The following is a 19,051-nucleotide window of genomic DNA, read 5'->3' as shown; positions in this document are numbered from 1 at the left end:
CATTTTTCATGCCTTAACTCGTCGTACATTTTTTTTATGCCTTAACTCGTCGTACATTTTTTTATGCCTTAACTCGTCGTACATTTTTCATGCCTTAACTCGTCGTACATTTTTTCATGCCTTAACTTGTCATACATTTTTCATGCCTTAACTCGTCGTACATTTTTTCATGCCTTAACTTGTCATACATTTTTCATGCCTTAACTCGTCATACATTTTTCATGCCTTAACTTGTCATACATTTTTCATGCCTTAACTCGTCGTACATTTTTTCATGCCTTGACTTGTCATACATTTTTTCATGCCTTAACTTGTCATACATTTTTCATGCCTTAACTTGTCATACATTTTTTTCATGCCTTAACTGTCGTACATTTTTTTTGTGCCTTAACTTGTATATTTTTTTTGTGCCTTAACTTGTCGTACATTTTTCATGCCTTAACTGTCGTACGTTTTTCATGCCTTAACTTGTCATACATTTTTTCATGCCTTAACTTGTCATACATTTTTCATGCCTTAACTCGTCGTACATTTTTTCATGCCTTAACTTGTCATACATTTTTTTGTGCCTTAACTTGTCATACATTTTTTTGTGCCTTAACTTGTCATACATTTTTCATGCCTTAACTTGTCATACATTTTTCATGCCTTAACTTGTCATACATTTTTTTGTGCCTTAACTTGTCATACATTTTTTCATGCCTTAACTTGTCATACATTTTTTCATGCCTTAACTTGTCATACATTTTTCATGCCTTAACTTGTCATACATTTTTTCATGCCTTAACTGTCGTACATTTTTTTGTGCCTTAACTTGTTATACATTTTTTTGTGCTTTAACTTGTTATACAATTTTTTGCCTTAACTTGTCGTACATTCTTTCATGCCTTAACTTGTTGTACATAAATACTAAAACACACTGGCAAAGTAGACCATTATGCTTGATTTGTCAATCAAGTTTCAGTCATAAATCTTCAACCGTCTGTTTTATCGCAGTTCAATGATGAGCATATGCAGGCTCTTTAGTGATATCCTAAATGGGCTTCACACTCACTGGATCTTAACCTCTCCATCCCACTTAATTGTTATCTGTGGGGATTATCTTAAAGATAATGTCTATCAAAACACAAACTATTCCTGGATTTTAGAAGGAAAATAATTCTTATAAAATTTATGGTTCTAATTTTTATTTTAACTTTTTTAATCTGTATATATTTTTTATTACAATTTCCATTTTCTTTCAGCTGCACCAGTTTTTCCAATTTTATTTAACATAATAAAACCATTTCTAAGTCAAGAAACTAAGAAGAAAATCCACATCGTTGGAGGTGAGTAAAAAAAGAAAAAAAAAATTTTATTTTCAAGTTCTTCATTTTATCGAATATTCTGGATTCACTATTGTGTTTTAATAAAAATCATTGGATTAGTTCAAACATCGGTTTACAAAAAGAGAATTAAAAAGATTATGAACATAACAGGATGTGTTTACATTAAACAACAATATATTAAAAAAAATGCAAACATGTCACTTTTAATATGTGGATATATAATAAAACAAATTTAACCATATTGTCCGACTGATAGGAAAATATGTTTCCGAGATTTTGTCTCTTTGTCACATACTTTTATTCACACACACACGCATGTATACACACATCCATGTACACACACACACACACACACACATGTATACACACATCCACGTATACACACATGCGCATGTATACTCACATACACACACACACATGCGCGCACGCAAACATGCACACATTGGTGACGTCACTTCCTTTTAAGTGAAATCCAGACAGAACACTGATTCCGGTATAAAAGCCAACAACACATTTCAACTTCCTCTTTTTTTCTTTTTGCCTTGGCTCTTCGACCAAACAAGATCGCGTCCACAGCTTGTGGTCTGAAGACACTCCCATGTAGCCGACTACTATCATGCATGTGCGAATTTACTGAGGGCAATTATCCCTCTCATTTTTTCTACATGCTGGACTGCTATTTCTCTTTCTACTACATTATCCCTTTTCTGCATGCGTAGTTGTCAACGACTGAACTGAACACGTATTTCCCTAAACCATTTTTCCAACGGAAAATAAACAACATGTTTGTTTATTCAACAATTGTTTCTACCTTCCTTCCATCCATTTGTTTCATTAATATATTTTATTTTGTAGCGGTTAGTGTGTAAATAATATTACGCTAGTCCGCAACAGATCTAATCTGAATGACAAGTCGGATTCACCGCGATGTTATAACATCAGTCATCTGGCTTGATTTTACTTGAGGCAATATTCACCCAAGATGGGTTGAACCGGCTTTTCCTGTACAACATATAGCATCTCAGATGAACGCAAACCATGCACAACCATCCGCGGCAGTCAAGATAGTGATGGGCAACCAGTTCCAGAACCAGCAACAAACACTACAGACTTGTGAACCAGAGTTAGGTTCGACATTGGCTTTGATGATGTGTAAACATGACTTTAGTTGGCTTTCCTGGCGTCTTTGGCAACTTTGGAATCATTCTGATGATATTACTTTGTGGATGAATTCTTTTGGGTTGCCGCATGCAACATGGCCGAACCAGCTGTCTCCTCTTTAAGAGATTGATGGGAGGAGGGGGATCCTGTATTGCATCCTGATTTGGGTATTAGAGATAAAATGGTGCCAGAATTCGATGGAAGCAGTATAGTTTGAATACTTGGAATCCTTTTAGGTCCACAGCTCCCATCAGTCAGGTTTTGCAGCCATAGAGAAAGATTTCCTTCTATGAAGGCACTACTTCTTCAGTAGTTTGGCTGAAAAGAAGAGGAAAAGGAAAAACTGTCATGCTTCAACTTTTATATTTGATAACCATGTGGCTAAATCAACTATTGGATAAATTAACTAATCTGAAATCTCCCTATCATCATGTGATCTATTTTACATCTATACAGAAAGATAAACTCACTTCTTTTTTTTTATAAATAAAAATGTTATCTAACGTCTAATATATAAAGTAAAGCAAGTCTGTTTATTAAATCTTTGTGATTAATAGCTTTCTTCCTATAAAACCAATGTTTGATTCTGGTTTGTCATTTTTTTTTTTTTTGTGGAACATTAAAATTTGATTTTCTTCTGTAAAAAAAACAAAACTACTTGATCAAATCAAGTGATTTTTTATTTATTTATTTTTTTTTTTTTTGAGAACTTTATTCCGCAATAAGTATGTACAATATAGTTTTTTTTCCAATATCTTCATTTTTTAATGTAAATTGTCTAAGTACTGCTGGAACACAATGTGACACATTTATTGTTTTTTTTTATTTTTGTAAATAAATATATATTTTTTTAAATATTTAAACAGTTTTCTAAAATATATAACATTAACTTAAATAAACATAGTTATTAAAAAAAATATATGCAATAAGTAAGAAAAATAAGTAAGCAGTTTTGGCAGAAAGTGGAGATACTGTTTTCATTTTATGCTTCTATACCTCAATTGAGCGATGAGAGCTCTCTAACGATGTGTTTGGAAGTTAACCTATTATCATTTTATTTTTTATTAAAATACTACTTGATAATTTTCTATAATTTTTGGTGTACACCAATATTTTTGATTGATAAGTAATTATATTCATAAATTTTCTTAGTATTTTATTTTGAACTGCCATATTTCACTTGAATATCAATAAAAATAAGCACTGATTTTTATGATTATGTAGTTTTATTTTGTGTTTTTGTTCATTCAAGAAATAAGTTTTAAAAAAGGAGGTTCTGTCGGTTTACGAAAACTGAAATTAAAAAAATAAAAAATCGTTAGAGACAAAGAATCTCTTTCTCATTTCATAAATGTTCTCAATTACTTTCCTTCTGTTGGACTTAGGAATGGTTCTGTACGGTTTGAGAAGGTATATCCTCGCAGGCATTATCTTTCCTTTAAAAAAGGGTTAGTTTATTGCTAACTTCCTGATGGGCCCCCAATTGGAGGATGCCTATAAGGCTGCTCGGGCATTTTTTGGAAGCCAGAGTGAACTTTTCATTCATTCATTCATTCATCCCCAAAGTGGGTTCAGTTAACGACTTTTTATTAGCAGTGGTTTCCATTTGTTTAAAAAAAAACAACAATCATAAAGAACAAAGAACATATTTTTCATTTCATAAATATCTCTCATAAATGATTTTCTATTTCAGTAAATTACTTACCAACATTACTTGAATACATTGACGCTGACCAACTGATCGCTCATTATGGTGGTAATCTTCATGATGAAAACAATGATCCTAAATGTTCCATGCATGTGAGTTCACTTTTGTAATTTTTTTTTTTTTTATTGCATTCGAACAGAAAAATTTTGCACCATTTTTATATCCCATTACAAAGATTAAAATCGGGATATAATGCTGTGAAGCCTAATATCTAGAATCCTTATTCTAACTTTGATCAAAATTCATTACATGATTTTGATTCGTGGAAATGTCTCAAATTTAAGGCTTAAGCTTAAGGAGTCTAAAGAAGACTTTGAGATTCAGAGAATCTTGCTTAACTGGTGTTTAATGACTATGGATCAAATTCAATACAAATTTCATTTTCAAATGAGATTGTATTCATATCAAAAACCTTTAAAATATTCCAAAGAAACTGAAATTTATGAAATATTTATTAATTGATTTCTAATACCTATCGTTAAAATTAAAAAAAAAAAAAAAAATTGAAGGCATCTGAATTTTCATGTAGGACTTCCACAATTTAAATTAAATCAAATCATCATGTAATGTCTATATAATGGAAACTTAAACTTATAGAAAGCAATACAATGCAGAGGTGTAATGCATAAACACAAACTGAAGCAAATTAAGGTAATATAACAGTGGAATAAGCTCTGCAGATACACCTTTATTAATACAATATATATGTGTCTGGCTGACTAGCAAACCCAATACCACAAGAATATATAAAAACACAAAGTAACACTGATTCCATACAATAGCCTAACGAATCCTCACAAGGATGAAACCCAGAAATTATATAGAGGAGTTAAAGAGAGAATAATATCAATTCTTTAAGAGGAAACTTATTGAGATAATGCAAAGCTCAACAAATTGTTTTGTGAGCTCATATCAATAGAGAAAGAAAATGACAATATAAAAACTATATACTAATATGTATGGATTATTTATTTATTCAATTGGGGTGTAGGGTAAAGGAGAACTCTTAATACCATCGTATTTCAAAGCCTAATGCTTCTCATCAGAAGAGGAGAGAAGACGCTAGGTAACATAATATGGATGTGACATCTAGTGAAATAAATATTTGAGGCTGTTTGGAGGAACTAAATTGATCTCTAAGATATAGGACGAGTATAGTGTTTATTATATAATGCAGGTAGGTATATGGCATATATATTATGTTACCTAGCATCTTCTCTCCTCTTCTGATGAGAAGCATTAGGCTCCGAAATACCATGGTATAAAGACCCTTATTAAATAAATGAATAAATCTCTATATATTAGGATATAGTTTTATATCATTTTCTTTCTTTTGATTGATATATATATATATATAATTGTGTTTTAACTTTTGTACAGCACAATCATGTTGACACACCGGTTCTCGCCAGATCACCGAAGTTAAGCAATGTTGAACCTGGCCAGTACCAGATGGGTGACCATTTGGTAAGGCTAGGAGCAGTATGTACCTTCTGGGAAATTTGGGCATGGGACCAGCACCTTCACCCTGTAAAAAGAATTCCTCGCTACAAAAGCGTCTACAAAAGTTGTAGATGGCCTATGCCTCTCAAGAGACTCATGGATGTTTAAACTTGTGTTAGTATGGTTAAATGGAGGATCTGTATTGTAATATTTCTGGAAATATTTTGTCATCATGATCTGTTAATTAGTTTAGAAAAGAACCCTGTACATATAAATGTATAAACGCATAAACATACCTAACTTTATAAAGAAAGAGATGTGTGATTCTGTATTTACATTTTGTTTTTCAGATATGCTATGGAGGGGTTGTACCTAATGAGTATTTCAGGAAATTATCAGATAATGAAGACCTCGATAATTTTACAGCAGTCACCATTAAAAGGGGCACTTCTGTTGAAATCAGTGAAAACATCACCGTGCCTGGGAGTTTATTGTCGTGAGTAAATTCTGGCAGTGTTTTCGATCACTCTTTAAAGTATTTGCTCCCTCTGAAAAATGAATTTTAAAGGTGAACAAGGTGTAGTAAGATTATATATGGGAAGGTGAAAATAATGTTAAAAACGGTATTTTTGTGCTTAAGGTTAAAGTAGTGGAGAATTCCATTAAAAGTGAAAAATTTATAGTTGGAGTTACATGTCAGGATATTTAATCATAGCCAGGAAATAGACATTTTTTTTTTTTCCTGGACTGTGGGAGAGATAGTAGTTGTGCTTTTGTTATTCCCATTTTTTATGAGGGATGAGTTGGAGGTATGTATGTATGTATGTCAGGTCATGTCATATGCTACTGGTATCATGTAACCCAGTACTACCTGCTTCATGGTCGGGTTACCAGCGACTAAACTGGTTCCCCCACCAGACTTGTTTGGTGAGGAGGGTAGCTAGTCTCCTTGAAGAATTAAAAACAAGACCTTCCAAAGGGCAAATGAACCCTTTTTCGGGGTCAGCGGCCAACTAGCACCATATGTGTTTGTATGTATGTGTGTTGGGGTGGAGAGGGCTCCCGTAAGCCGTTGTGAAGGCAACCTTTCTAGGAGAAGCAAATCTATGATTTAAAAAACCATAGAGCAGGAGACCAGTACCCATATTAAGCTGGTCTGCTGTTTAACTTGTAGCTGGCTATCTTGCTCTTGCTTGTTGCTGGATTTCAATATTTTGAACCGAGAGAGAGAGACTTAGCTGTCGTACAAAGCTAAGACTCTGTAACATCATCTGTGTATAGATACTCCCTCAGGCATTTGTCTATTAAAATGGTCCTGTGGCGATGGAAGTCATTTTTGGGCTCATGGACTTTAAGTGTCTGAGGGAGTGGCACTCGTCTGACAAGACGTTGCAATCATCATCATCATCATCATGTATTTATGTATACTGGAAAAGAAAAAGAATAACTTTAGGACAAAAAAGGAGATCAAAAACAAATATATAACAAATAGATGTTACCAAAGGCAAGATAAATTACTCTTCTATCTATCTGGATAGCAGTTTTTTGTGTCTTAACTTTTTTTAAATCATTTTTGTTCAAAACAAAAGTGTCAACTCTGCTCAATTAGAATAACAAAAAAATAACATGGCTGTTATAAGCACTGCACGAAGATCCTTGATAATCACTCAAAAATCGAAACTTAAACAAAATACTGATAAAACCACATTCAATATATGTCACCAATCATGCAAAACTGATGTTCTACCAGCATTTTGTTTAATTTTCAACTTTTAAGTGATTATCAAGGGTCCTCGAGCAACACTTATGGCAGCAATGTTTTTTTTTTTAAACTGAACAAAGTAGGCACTTTGTTTTAAACTAAACTCTTTAAGTTAAAACACAAAATCTTATCATGGTAGGTAGAAAAATAACTTATCTTGTCTTTAGTAACATTTATTTGCTGCATATTTGTTTTTTTTAATCTCTTTTTATTCTGTTAACTACAGTTAAAAATGCCCAAACCCCAAAAGCATCGTTGAACTCTTTGTGCTGCCTAGTAAGATAGGAGAGTGAGGAGGGAGCAGTTGCCCCAGGCATCTAAATAGGATGGGGGGGGTCCATATTCAAGTTCCCTCTATACAAGACAACCTCTATTCCCCACCTTGTCATTATTTATAGCCGCTGCTAGACCATCCTTGCTGTGATCTTTTCCTTGTTGATTTCAGAATAATGCAGTCCTGTGCAGTTCTAGAAGGTCCATCCTCTTAGACTTTGCTTTCTCTCTTTGAGAAGTGGTTAGTTTATTGTTAATCGCCTGAGGCGCCCCTACTAGAAAATGCCAACGGGGCTGTCCAAGCATTTTTTTTTTTTTGCAGGTCAGAGTGCTCCTCCTCATGTCTTTTCAATCCTACTTTCTGACCCTAGTGTCACATTTCACGGTGCGAGAGAAATAAATACTATCAGCCTTTTTCACTACGATCCAAGTGTAGTATTTGTTCTGATACTGCACTTTATGTTTCTGTCCTTTTGTCAGTAAAGGAGAAATCTTTCTAGATTGAGTCAATTTTATATTTTTTGTACATATTCAGAGTATCCCTTTTTATGGAAGCTGGATTTTCCTTGCATTAAAAACCAACCTTGTGTCTAACTCTGCCCTTGTGAAGAGGCAAGTAAATAGGAGACCACATCATGACAGAATAACAATGAAGAGAAGAGAGAACAAATTACTGCTGCATTTCATCAAACCAACAAGACTCAAGCAGACAATCTGATGAGCTGCCATCTGAATCATATGCTGGGATCGAAGAATTGATTCCTGTAGTGCTACACTAAGGATGGGAGGGAGAGAGAGAGAGAAAGAGTTACAGAGATAAAGACACTGACATTTATTTATCATCCCTTTATAAATAACTAGCTGGACTACCTCGTGGTTGTCTGGGACCTTATACACCTAAATAGAAGTTAAGTAGTGTGTGTAAATTACAACGTTTATTCCCTACCCTAACCCTACCCCAACTCTCTCTGTAGCTGTTTCTTTATCTTTATCCATTTCCCTATCCCTAATTTTTCTGTCATTCTCCCCAACTCTCGCTCACTTCCACCCATGCAATTCATTTATTATAGCTATCCTGTTTAAATGAAAATATTATTTTCTAAATTTTAGACATCATACATCCAGTGCAATGCCAATCAAGAAAATATAAACTTTGTGTCTTTGGTTAGTAGTTATGGGATGTAAGTCTTGTTGTTTCAACCAAGTAGGCGCAGATGAAACGTGAATAAATTCTGCGGAATCTTTCACATTTTTCTAATGGTTGGAAATACTTGATGCTTCACCAAGGGTATTTTTTATCGTGACCCCATCAATAGATGGGTTGCCTTCTACAGCTTAAGAGAGGCTCATCTACCCTCGAGAGAAGGATAAACCGCGCCAGTTTTCCAACCTGGTATTTTTACCTCACGGTACATACAGCACCTCGCCTTCTCAAATGGTCACCCATCTAGTACTGATCAGGCTCAACATTGCTTAACCGATGATCTGGCGAGAACCAGTGTGTCAATGTGATTGTGCTGTATGTAAGTCTGGTAATATATAAACTAGTGGAGTTGGTTGTGATGTAAATTAATTTGTTTGTTATTCTCTTTAATCTTATGATAGATACCAGAAAGGTAGAGAGGGGGGGCATCTAATCATATTGAAAGTATTTTCCTTTCTTAGTATTAGGACTTCTATTTGAGTCTTTGAAGCATATAGTCAAGAAGTTGGCCACCAACATCACTAGGGCAACACCAGACACCTGCATACCACTGATGTGATTGTTATTTACAATTACTTTTATTAATCACCACGCATTAAGACGGACCAACAACAAAGAGAAGAAAGAACTACTGGTACTAAGTGTCGCCTACACATCATCTAGGCAATTAGTCTGATGATTTCCTCTGAGAATGAAACACAAACGTTTTTGTGTATCTTACTTGCTATTAGTATATTTTTGTACTACTACTTAGCTCTACTTGTGTATTGTTAAAGTAAAATATTGAAAATCTATGTATGTAATACATATTATTTTATAATATAAATGTATATACATGCAACAGTTATCTTTACTTATATATAGAGGGCACTTTATGCAAGTGTCTGTGTGAGTTCATTCTCTATGGAATCTGAAACAGCTGGGCTGATTTTTTTTTTTTTTTTTTTTTTTTTTTTTTACTTAATTTCACACAAATATGCTTTGTTTCTGGGTGTGTTCTTAGATAAGCCTTGTATCAAATAAATGCCTCAAATAAATGTAATTAAAGAAACAGTTTGGTTTTAACCAAAGTTAACCTCCTTATATAGCCTAACGTCACAAGTGCATTAAAAAAGTTTTATCACCACACAAGCAGAATGATCCGGCATATGAAATCAACAGTAGGTTCTTTTTATAAGATAAGGGTGCATTCAAAATTAATGTTTCTGTTTAGAACACAATCGAACCATGATACTTTACTTTTGCATTTTAAACTTTAATTCAAGCCATTATATAAAAATAACTTTATAAAATCAATAGTAGGTTCTCTACAGTGCAATATATAAAGATTTCTCCTAGTGCACCACAGTGGGTACCAAACTAGAGCAGGTAATCAATTGATTTATTTGAAAAATGGGCAATTTCACCAATTTTGATGACAATAAAAATATTAGAAGTGTGGAACATTTGTTGATTCTCATTCAATTTTGGACAATGTCGGGTTTCCTTGCTAGTTTTCAAAAAAAATTTGACATAAGTTTAAAAGTGATAAAAATGACACATAAAGTCATCTAGGACTTTGTGGCATAATGATTAACGCATTCAACCATAATACCTATGGTCCAAGGCTTGAATCCTAGAAACAGTCAAGCTATGCTAACGAAAGGTAGTACCTCGAAACATATGTTCGTAGATTACTGTTTATATATATATATATATATATATATATATATATACAGAAGGAACTTTGTATTCAAATTTTGCTCCCTTCCAGCTGATTATTTTTGCGAGCATTGGAGTATGTTACCTTGGCTACATGCTACACTGCTCTCCTTTCAAAAGTCTGAGAGGATGTAATCGTGATAAACATATACTACATTATCCTTTATCTAAAGTAGAAGGTAATGTCTAAGAGGATTGTCCCTTGACAACAGAAGAGATACTACGCTACTACTTCCTCTCCTTGAATTGAGTATTAAAAGATAATAAATTAGTCTGAAGTAGTATAAGAAACTGAATAGAGCCTTAAAACTCCAACATTAATAGAAGTAATAGTCTAGTTTCGCTTTCAGATTGATACCAAATCTCCATTAGTAATAGATAAAACTATTTGAATATGGATTTGTTTGATGATTGGGTACTTATGCAGAATAGGGACCAAATTATTGTTAGCATATTCCATGCAGGTTATGTAAACTACCAGAAAGTAGAAGTTTTTTTTTTTTTTTACCTGATAACTAATGTTTAAAACATATGGTAATTTCCATGAAAAAGGTACTTATGCAGTTTATGGACCGAGCTGAAATAATAACATTATTTAAACAGTCATTCTTAGCATGGTGAGGAGGGTGGGCTTTTTAACTCTTCTGTACTTTCACCTGACAATTTACTAAACAAAAAGTACTGTAAAAAAATTTAAACAAAAGATTTTTTTTTTTTTTTACATATGCACCACCACTTATCAAGGCCAAGAGGCCACTCGGGGATAAGGGTTAAGGAGTGTACAGTAGACAATTGGACAATATAGTAATCGTTAGTAATGGAAATTCGGTAACTTTGTTAACTTATATGGAACAGCTCATCAAAAACTTGTTTACGCTAGACTTGAACACAACCATATTGTAGTCAGCAAGAAAGCAGGAAAACAAGACAATTTCATAGGCGTGCAGTTCTAAGAAAGAAGCTTTGCTCATGGAATCTACGTTAAGGTTTAGATAAAGAGTGGGGGGAATTATTGATAGTGTTTTCTGCTAGACGAGTATTTCTTGTGAAAGTTTGGCGAGGGGGGACCATAGACTGAAGCTCAGTTGAGCACTTGCCATGAAAATAACGATAAAGCAGAGACAAACTCACAGCATCTCTTCTGTGAGAAAGAGGTTGCAGGGAAGAGAAAAGGACATCTCCTGCGAGGCTACGAAGTCTATTTTGAAAGATGCTGTTTGCCAATTGTCAGCTGCTGCGATTTCATTGGTTAACTGATTTGGCATTTTCCGGTGGTTTATGTAATCTGTCGGAATATGTCGACAATATCGTGGTCCCTATTCTGCATAAGTACCGAAAATCAAAATAGTTTTAGCTTTGTTTGATTTGAAGCTATAGATGAATACAGGCACAATTTTTTTCGTTTTCTGCTTTTTACCTTTCAATGTTGAGCTGCATGAAGAAAAGATTATTTCAATATAAATTTCCTTTTTTATTTATTTTATTTATTTATTTTTTTCTTAAATCATTTCTTCCAGTTGGCAGTTTACGACTGCAAATTGTGACATCAAATTTGGAATTTTCAAGAAGAAAGTTTATGGAGTCAACAACCAATCAGAAATGACTGTTGTGGTTCCAACTCAAAAAGTTAACAGCCACTTAGTGCCTGAAGATGGTGACATCACATGTGAAGAACCTGGAATCTGTAAGTATGATCGATGGATTTTTATAAGCATGTAAAAAAAAATACTATTGCATATCAACTAGCAATAAACTACTTATAATAAGTGGAGATATAATTTCTCAATACGAATGACAAGGTATCATCTTATTAGTTAACTTAATCATGTGACACTTTCAATAGCAAATAAATCTTTATGCATATATGTGAGGTGCTTATACATGGGTCTTTCATTGTCTTGTCTGATGCCATTGTTTCTCTTCACCGACTTACATGAATGGCCGTCGATTGTCTCATCTGTTTAACTAAGACAAATTAAACTCTTTCCATGAAGAAAGACACAAGGTGATATTTGCTGAGTTTTCTTTAAGGTTTTATTTGAAAAGAATAGACTTAGGAAAAAGAGACTAATGTTATCTTAGCTAATTATTAACTTCTTAAACTTAACTTTCTAACTTAACAAAATGAGTGATGTAAGCAGACATACATCGAAATAATTTCACCTCAGATTAGTTTTCTACATTATTGACAGTGTCTCATTCACATGGCTTCTCAAAGAGATTGATTTTACGATCTTAGTTTTCTCTCAGCTCGAAAAAAACCTGATGTCATTTGTCATATTCTTATATTGTCCGGCTCCTGTTTTGTCTATGGCATTAGACTCTGTGTACCCCCCCCCCTCCCGGACGCAACCTTATATCATCCATCTTTTATTCTCACCTGGGAACAATTCTGTTTTACAGATCTGGGTTATCATTAAATTGATATTCATAAATAACTTTACTGATAAAATTGTATCTGAGATTGATATATTTGCTGATGATGCCATGCTCTATAATGAAGGGAAAAAAATATATACATATCCAAGACAATGACAGAAACTCTAGAAAACTATTTTCAGTCGTGATGAAAGGGAGGATGTAAGTCGGTGGTAACATTTAATGCTAGTAAGACTAAGTTGCTTTCCTTTAATAACTACAAAAACCTTTCTTAACCACTAATTGCTGTGACAAATAACATCCTACCTGAAAGTCCATCCTTGAAACTATTTAGTTTAACATTCACAGGCAACATGAATTGGAACAAATATATTGCGGGCATTGCCAAATCTGCTGCAAAGAAGGTGGGCTTCCCTCTATTGTGCTAGAAAATTACTCACATCAGAGCATCCTATATCTTTACAAAGTCACAATTGATTCATGCATGGAGTATTGCTGCCACATTTCCTACTTTTCTGACTGTACTAACCTGCTGAAGTGTAAGTGTAATGTGAATAAACATCTCGCTGCTCAACTCCCCACAGTCCCCTGTTAGACACAATTCCAAATAGTAGCCTCTTATGTTCTAAGTAGTAACATACCTTGTTTGAGGTGAAAAAGAATAAAAAACAATGCACATGTGAGAAAAGGAAAGAAGTTTTAAAAGATGCTGCATACACTTAACATTTTTGTGTCCATGCCTCCGGGTGACACCGAGTAACCACGCTAGTGGGAAATAAATAAAAATAATAATATTTATGTCGTGTAGAAGCAAGTAACACACAGACACATACATGAGGAGTGGTCACACATTATTTTATTACTAATATCAAGATTTATCTTTCTGTTTTTCAGATGTCTTCCAATTTGACAACACTTACAGTTGGCTCCGTTGTAAGCAAGTCTTATATCGAATTACAGTCATAAAACCAGATATTGACAACCACATAAGTGAAGACATTACTCTGGATTGAAAATATATTTCCTTTTTTTTCTTTTTTTTTTTTTTAAATGGGTATGACTGCATTTACTTTCAGCCTTGTGGTGTGTACATTCCAACTATTTATGAAAATTATTGTAGATAAATCTGAAAGAATAGCCAAGTCTTTCAATCTAAAACAATTTTGAACCAAAAATTATATTTAAAACACGTTTGTGTGATTTTTATTTTTCCGGAGGAGAAGGGGGTAAAGTCATTTTCATGTGATATTTTTATTTATGTGGCTCATCTTATTTATTATTGTTATAAAGCTGTATTTGACAGAATATCGAGGCCTTTGTGTGTGAAAAGTCTGCTGTTTGGATTTAGCTCCATTCAGGTTTTCAGGAGTTGATTGTCATATCTTTCAAGGGGTTGCCAAAAAGTGTGTGTGGAAAAAAACAAAACAAGCTTTAGACATTTCAAAGGCTTGTTCTTGCATTGAATTTGAAGATTTTAACGCCCCTGTGTGAGAACATGCTTGGCTTCAGTTCTTTGATTTTTGCATATCTGGTTGTAAAACAAAATTTCTAAATATATAAAAGTTGGTTTAGGATGGAGATGGAAGGCCAATAAAATCAAAGACTAATAATAATTGCTTTGTTATTCTTGGTTACTTTCTTCCCTACGAGGACAGAGTTAAACACAAGGTTGTTTTTTAATGTGAGGGAAAATCAAATTCCTCTAAAAGAGGCACTCTGGATCTAAAAATTAAAATTGTCTCAGTTTAGAAAGATTTCTTCTTCACTGACTGAGAAAAAATAAAGTATAGTTTCAGAGAAAAGATACCACACTTTAAGGTAGACACTGAGGGAGGGATTGCCATAAAAAATTGAACAAGTAATGAAAATGTTTTTGCTTTGTTTTGTTTTTTTTTTTGTTTTTTTTTTAGGAGTGACGTGATGAATTTTTACGTGTTAAAATGGATTTTGCATCAGGCAGGAAATGTGAAGAAACTCTGTTTTTAAATGAGTAAATATGTTAGTAATTATTATACTAGCATATTTAATAATTTAAAACGATTAAGATAGTAGCATGATTGAACATAGGTTATTAGCTAACTAAAAAGCGGAATGGGGTGTGCGTTACCCGAAACAAGGTAAATCATTCTACTGACTTAAACACAAAAATAATTTAAATGAAAATATTGCAAAACATAATTCTTGTTATCTTTACACAAGTTCTTTTAACAATGAAAACATTAAAGTTTTGAGGTGTGTGTATATTTGGTACTTATGCATAATTTGAACCCAACATAACTCGGCATCTGATCGGCTTTACTTGGAACATGATATCAACTGCTGAGCTTCGCCAAGCATTGCCAATTATTAAAGCATAACAAACGCTACTCAAAAAATACTGAAGGAAACCTATAAATGTAATAAAATTAACAAAGATTAAAAAAACTAAACAAAAAAAAACAAAAAGAAACGACCTACCGTAACAATTTACAAACTGGGTAACTTTCTGAAATTTAGTTTAAGATGGATACAGAAGGGTCATAACCAAATTTCTGTCTCCTCAAAAACTCCAAAAGGTAACTGTCGAGAAGCTCCCAGCTGGTCCCGCATTCTTTTTTTATTCTATTATTTAGCTTCCTTCCACATGATTAGTGGTCGCCTTGGTGTCAGGGTCGACAAAATGAAAACTGTGGTTCACCGTTAAATGGTGAAACCCTTCCCCCTCTCACTTCGCTATATGCTTTCCAGCAGTCTAACACAACCGTAGTCCCCGGCAGAATATATTGTTTTAGAATAGGAAGGAGGGTTTCAGTGTTCCTATTTGGGACTGTGACAAGGAAATTCTTCTTCTCTGCCGGGTCATAACCACCGAACAACCAGAATGGCTTTAGTAGTCAGCCGACGTTGTGTTTCTGATGGTTGCATACGAATTTGTCTATTTCGACGGTATGCCCTGGGCCACCAATCTGCTGGGGATGTCTGAGGAAATAATCATGGCATATGTCCTGTATAAAATTTTTCCAGTCTGTTATGGTATGCGCAGACACCACCCTACATTCTCACATAACATTTTTATACCAAGCACTGGATAAGGCAGGGGAGGGGAGAGCAGTAGCCCTAGATATATCTAAGGCTTTTGACAGGGTATGGCATGATGGTCTTCTCATGAAAATAAAACCCCCATGGTATTACTGGACGAATGCTTAGCATAATTAGATCCTTCTTAAATGAGAGAAGAATTCAGGTTGTTCTCGATGGGCGTACACCAAAAACTCTTATATAAATGCAGGTGTATTTTAGGGATCAATCCTTGGACCTTTATTATTTCTGATATTCATAAATGACTTACCTGATAAAATTGTCTCTGAGATGGGTATATTTGCCAACGACACCACGCTCTATAGCAGACACGTGGGGAAAACTAATGAGCACATATCTAAGGTAATGACCGAAACTCTAGAGGAAGATCTTCAGTCTGTAGTGGAATGGGGTCATAAATGGATGGTAATGTTCAATGCTACCAAGACAAAGCTAGTTTCCTTTAATAATTACATGAAACCTTACCAACCACCAATATCTATGGCTAGAGATATTTTGCCTGAGAGCACTTCGTTCAAATTCCTTGGCTTAACGTTTACAGGAAAGATGAGTTGGAATAGATACATTGAAATCATTGCTAAGGCTGCTGCAAAGAAGATGGGCTCTCTCTATTGTGCTAGAAAGTTACTTATGCCTGAAAGTATCCTGTACCTCTACAAAGCCACCATTCGCCCATGTATGGAGTACGGCTGTCACATTTGGGCTGATGCATCTGCTACTAGTCTCTCACTCCTGGACACGGTTCAAAAGAGAGTCACCAACCTAATAGGTCCTGAATTGTCATCAACCACGGATGAAATGTTGCATCCCTCTGCCTGCTTTACAAGTATTTTAATGGTGGATGCTCTGACGAACTACAAGCACTTGTACCCCCTCGACGAAAATACCGCCCAACAAACCCGGCAAGCAGCAAAGTCCCATCCCTATACGGTTGTGATTCCTAGATGTAAGAAAGCTTTTTACTCTAATAGCTTCTTCCCCAGAATGGCAGAACTTTGGAATTCTCTTCCGGTTTCCTGCTTCCCCAACTGTACTGACATGCAGAAGTTTAAGTGTAATGTGAGCAGACATCTTGCTGTTAAACTCCTACATAATACCCCCTGGAACTTAGGTCCTTGATAGTAACCCCCTACATCAAAGTGGCAATATGCCTTGTTTGGGGTGAAAATGTAATTAAAAAAAAAAAAAAGTGTTGCCATGTCGTAGGCCTACAGGTAAAATAAAAACGGTATTATGGTGGTGATCTGAAGCTTGGAGTGTTAGATAAATGTGTTTGTCCTTAGGGAGGTCCACTGCGGGCATTGTGTGCTTATGCACCTTGACTCCCATCTATCCTTCGCAGATCTTCTTTTGACGATTATGCACTTCTCGCCACAGGAAATACAGTTTGTTTGGGGGGGGGGGTCCAGCAATTAATTTTTTTTCTTGACAATATGAGATCACTTCTTCCAGCATCATCAAATATTTTTATAAACTGAAAAGATATTCAGTTTCTTTTTGTTTACAGTTTTCGGAAAATGGTTTCTTCAAGTGTGTGCTGCTTAGTGATTTTGTGCTAGTCAGTGAATTTAATGATTTTCCAATTTTTGCTCCGAAAAGTTTGTCTGCTACTTTGCAGCGCATTGATTGGCTGATCAATGTCTTATGTCAGATCACAATCAAACCCAAGCACGAGAAACACCTGTCTGGCTGAAACTACTGTCAATAATTTTCCCCACTCTTTATCTGTGCTTAAATCCAAACGTAGATTCCATGAGCAAAGCTTCTTTCTTAGAACTGCACGCCAGTGGAACTCTCTGCCGCTTGCCTGTTTCCCACCTGACTACAACTTAGATGTCTTCAAGTCCAACATAAACAAACTCCTGACAAACCGCCCCCTCAAGTAAGACACTCTATCAAAACCCCCAATACTAATGATTACTACAATACTATCTCATTGATTACTGTACACGCAATAACCCTTATCCCTGAGTGGCCTTCGGGCCTTGATAAGTGGTGACCTCCATGTAAAAAAAAAAAAAAAAAACGTCATGTTCCAACTAAACCTGATCGGATGCTGAGTTATGTCTGGTTCAAATTATGCATAAGTACCATATATATATATACTGTGTGTGTATGTGTGTAAGTTCCTTTCTCATAGGTTCCGAAACCGCTGAGCCTATCTTTTGCAAATTTCACACAAAGCTAATTTATATGTCAGGCAGTGTTCTTAGATATGTTTTGTATAGAAATTTATCCAATAAGTATCGAAAATTGAAAAAATCCAATCTTAAAAATAGCTTTTCTGTCTTATAGATAAAAAAGAATAATTTTTACAGTCAAGGGAGATAATAAAATTACAGCAAATCATTTCTTCTTAAAAAAAAAGATTTATTATAATCTAGAAATAAAGCTTAGTAGTAGAACATTTGATTACAGATCGAATAATCCCCTGTTCAAGCCTGAGTGTACCTCACCATTTTATTTTAATTTTTTCTTATTAATGAGTTCAGTTTATGATAAGAGGCATGATTTAAAATCACTGCAAGTTATTTCTTCGTTTGCATATTTTAAAACTAAATATTAATCAGAAATTACTTTTTTAGGGCATTCATTGTCAAGCCCAAATATCAGCTGACGTGATATTGTAAACAAACACAGACGGAATTTGATGAACGATATTATTTTTTAATTTTTTTTTTTTTTTTTTTTTGCGAATTAGTCCACTGGGCAAATTATTCCTCGATGTGTGTATCAATAGAGAATTGATTCTATAATAATTCCTACGCAATCTGCATAAATTAAAATTTAAACGTATTGTACGACCAGGCAACACTGGGATGCCAGCTAGTATATATATATAGTAATTTATTAATATATATATATATATATAACTTTTCGAATTCACTAAAAGACTATTTCATTTCAGTAAATCTCGTTTCCATTCAAGTTTTATGGCATCATTATTTTAATTTTTTTTTTTTTGTATCACTCATACAAGGAACGTTTTAAAAGTAATGGTTTCTATTTTTTTA

The 19,051-nt window shown here is 34.3% G+C and overlaps 1 protein-coding gene across 1 annotated transcript in view; it reads left to right on the top strand.

Annotated features, from left to right (window-relative positions):
- The window catches only part of LOC145292629 (SEC14-like protein 2), a 73,844-nt gene extending 58,737 nt beyond the window's left edge, over positions 1-15,107 (top strand). Inside the window, exons 8-12 of the mRNA XM_080138742.1 lie at positions 1,245-1,328; positions 4,183-4,289; positions 5,991-6,136; positions 12,098-12,264; positions 13,854-15,107. Of these exons, the coding sequence (XP_079994868.1) occupies positions 1,245-1,328; positions 4,183-4,289; positions 5,991-6,136; positions 12,098-12,264; positions 13,854-13,972 (623 nt within the window). The 3' untranslated portion in view covers positions 13,973-15,107. The remainder of the gene's footprint in view (positions 1-1,244; positions 1,329-4,182; positions 4,290-5,990; positions 6,137-12,097; positions 12,265-13,853) is intronic.
- Positions 15,108-19,051: the final 3,944 nt, after the last annotated feature.

The sequence above is a fragment of the Euprymna scolopes genome, chromosome 2 (genome assembly GCF_053919585.1).
Source record: "Euprymna scolopes isolate OS-2025 chromosome 2, ASM5391958v1, whole genome shotgun sequence".
NCBI classification, from domain to species: domain Eukaryota; kingdom Metazoa; phylum Mollusca; class Cephalopoda; order Sepiida; family Sepiolidae; genus Euprymna; species Euprymna scolopes.
The sequence above is the reverse complement of the archived record's forward strand: the minus strand, read 5'-3'. Positions and strand labels throughout refer to the sequence as shown.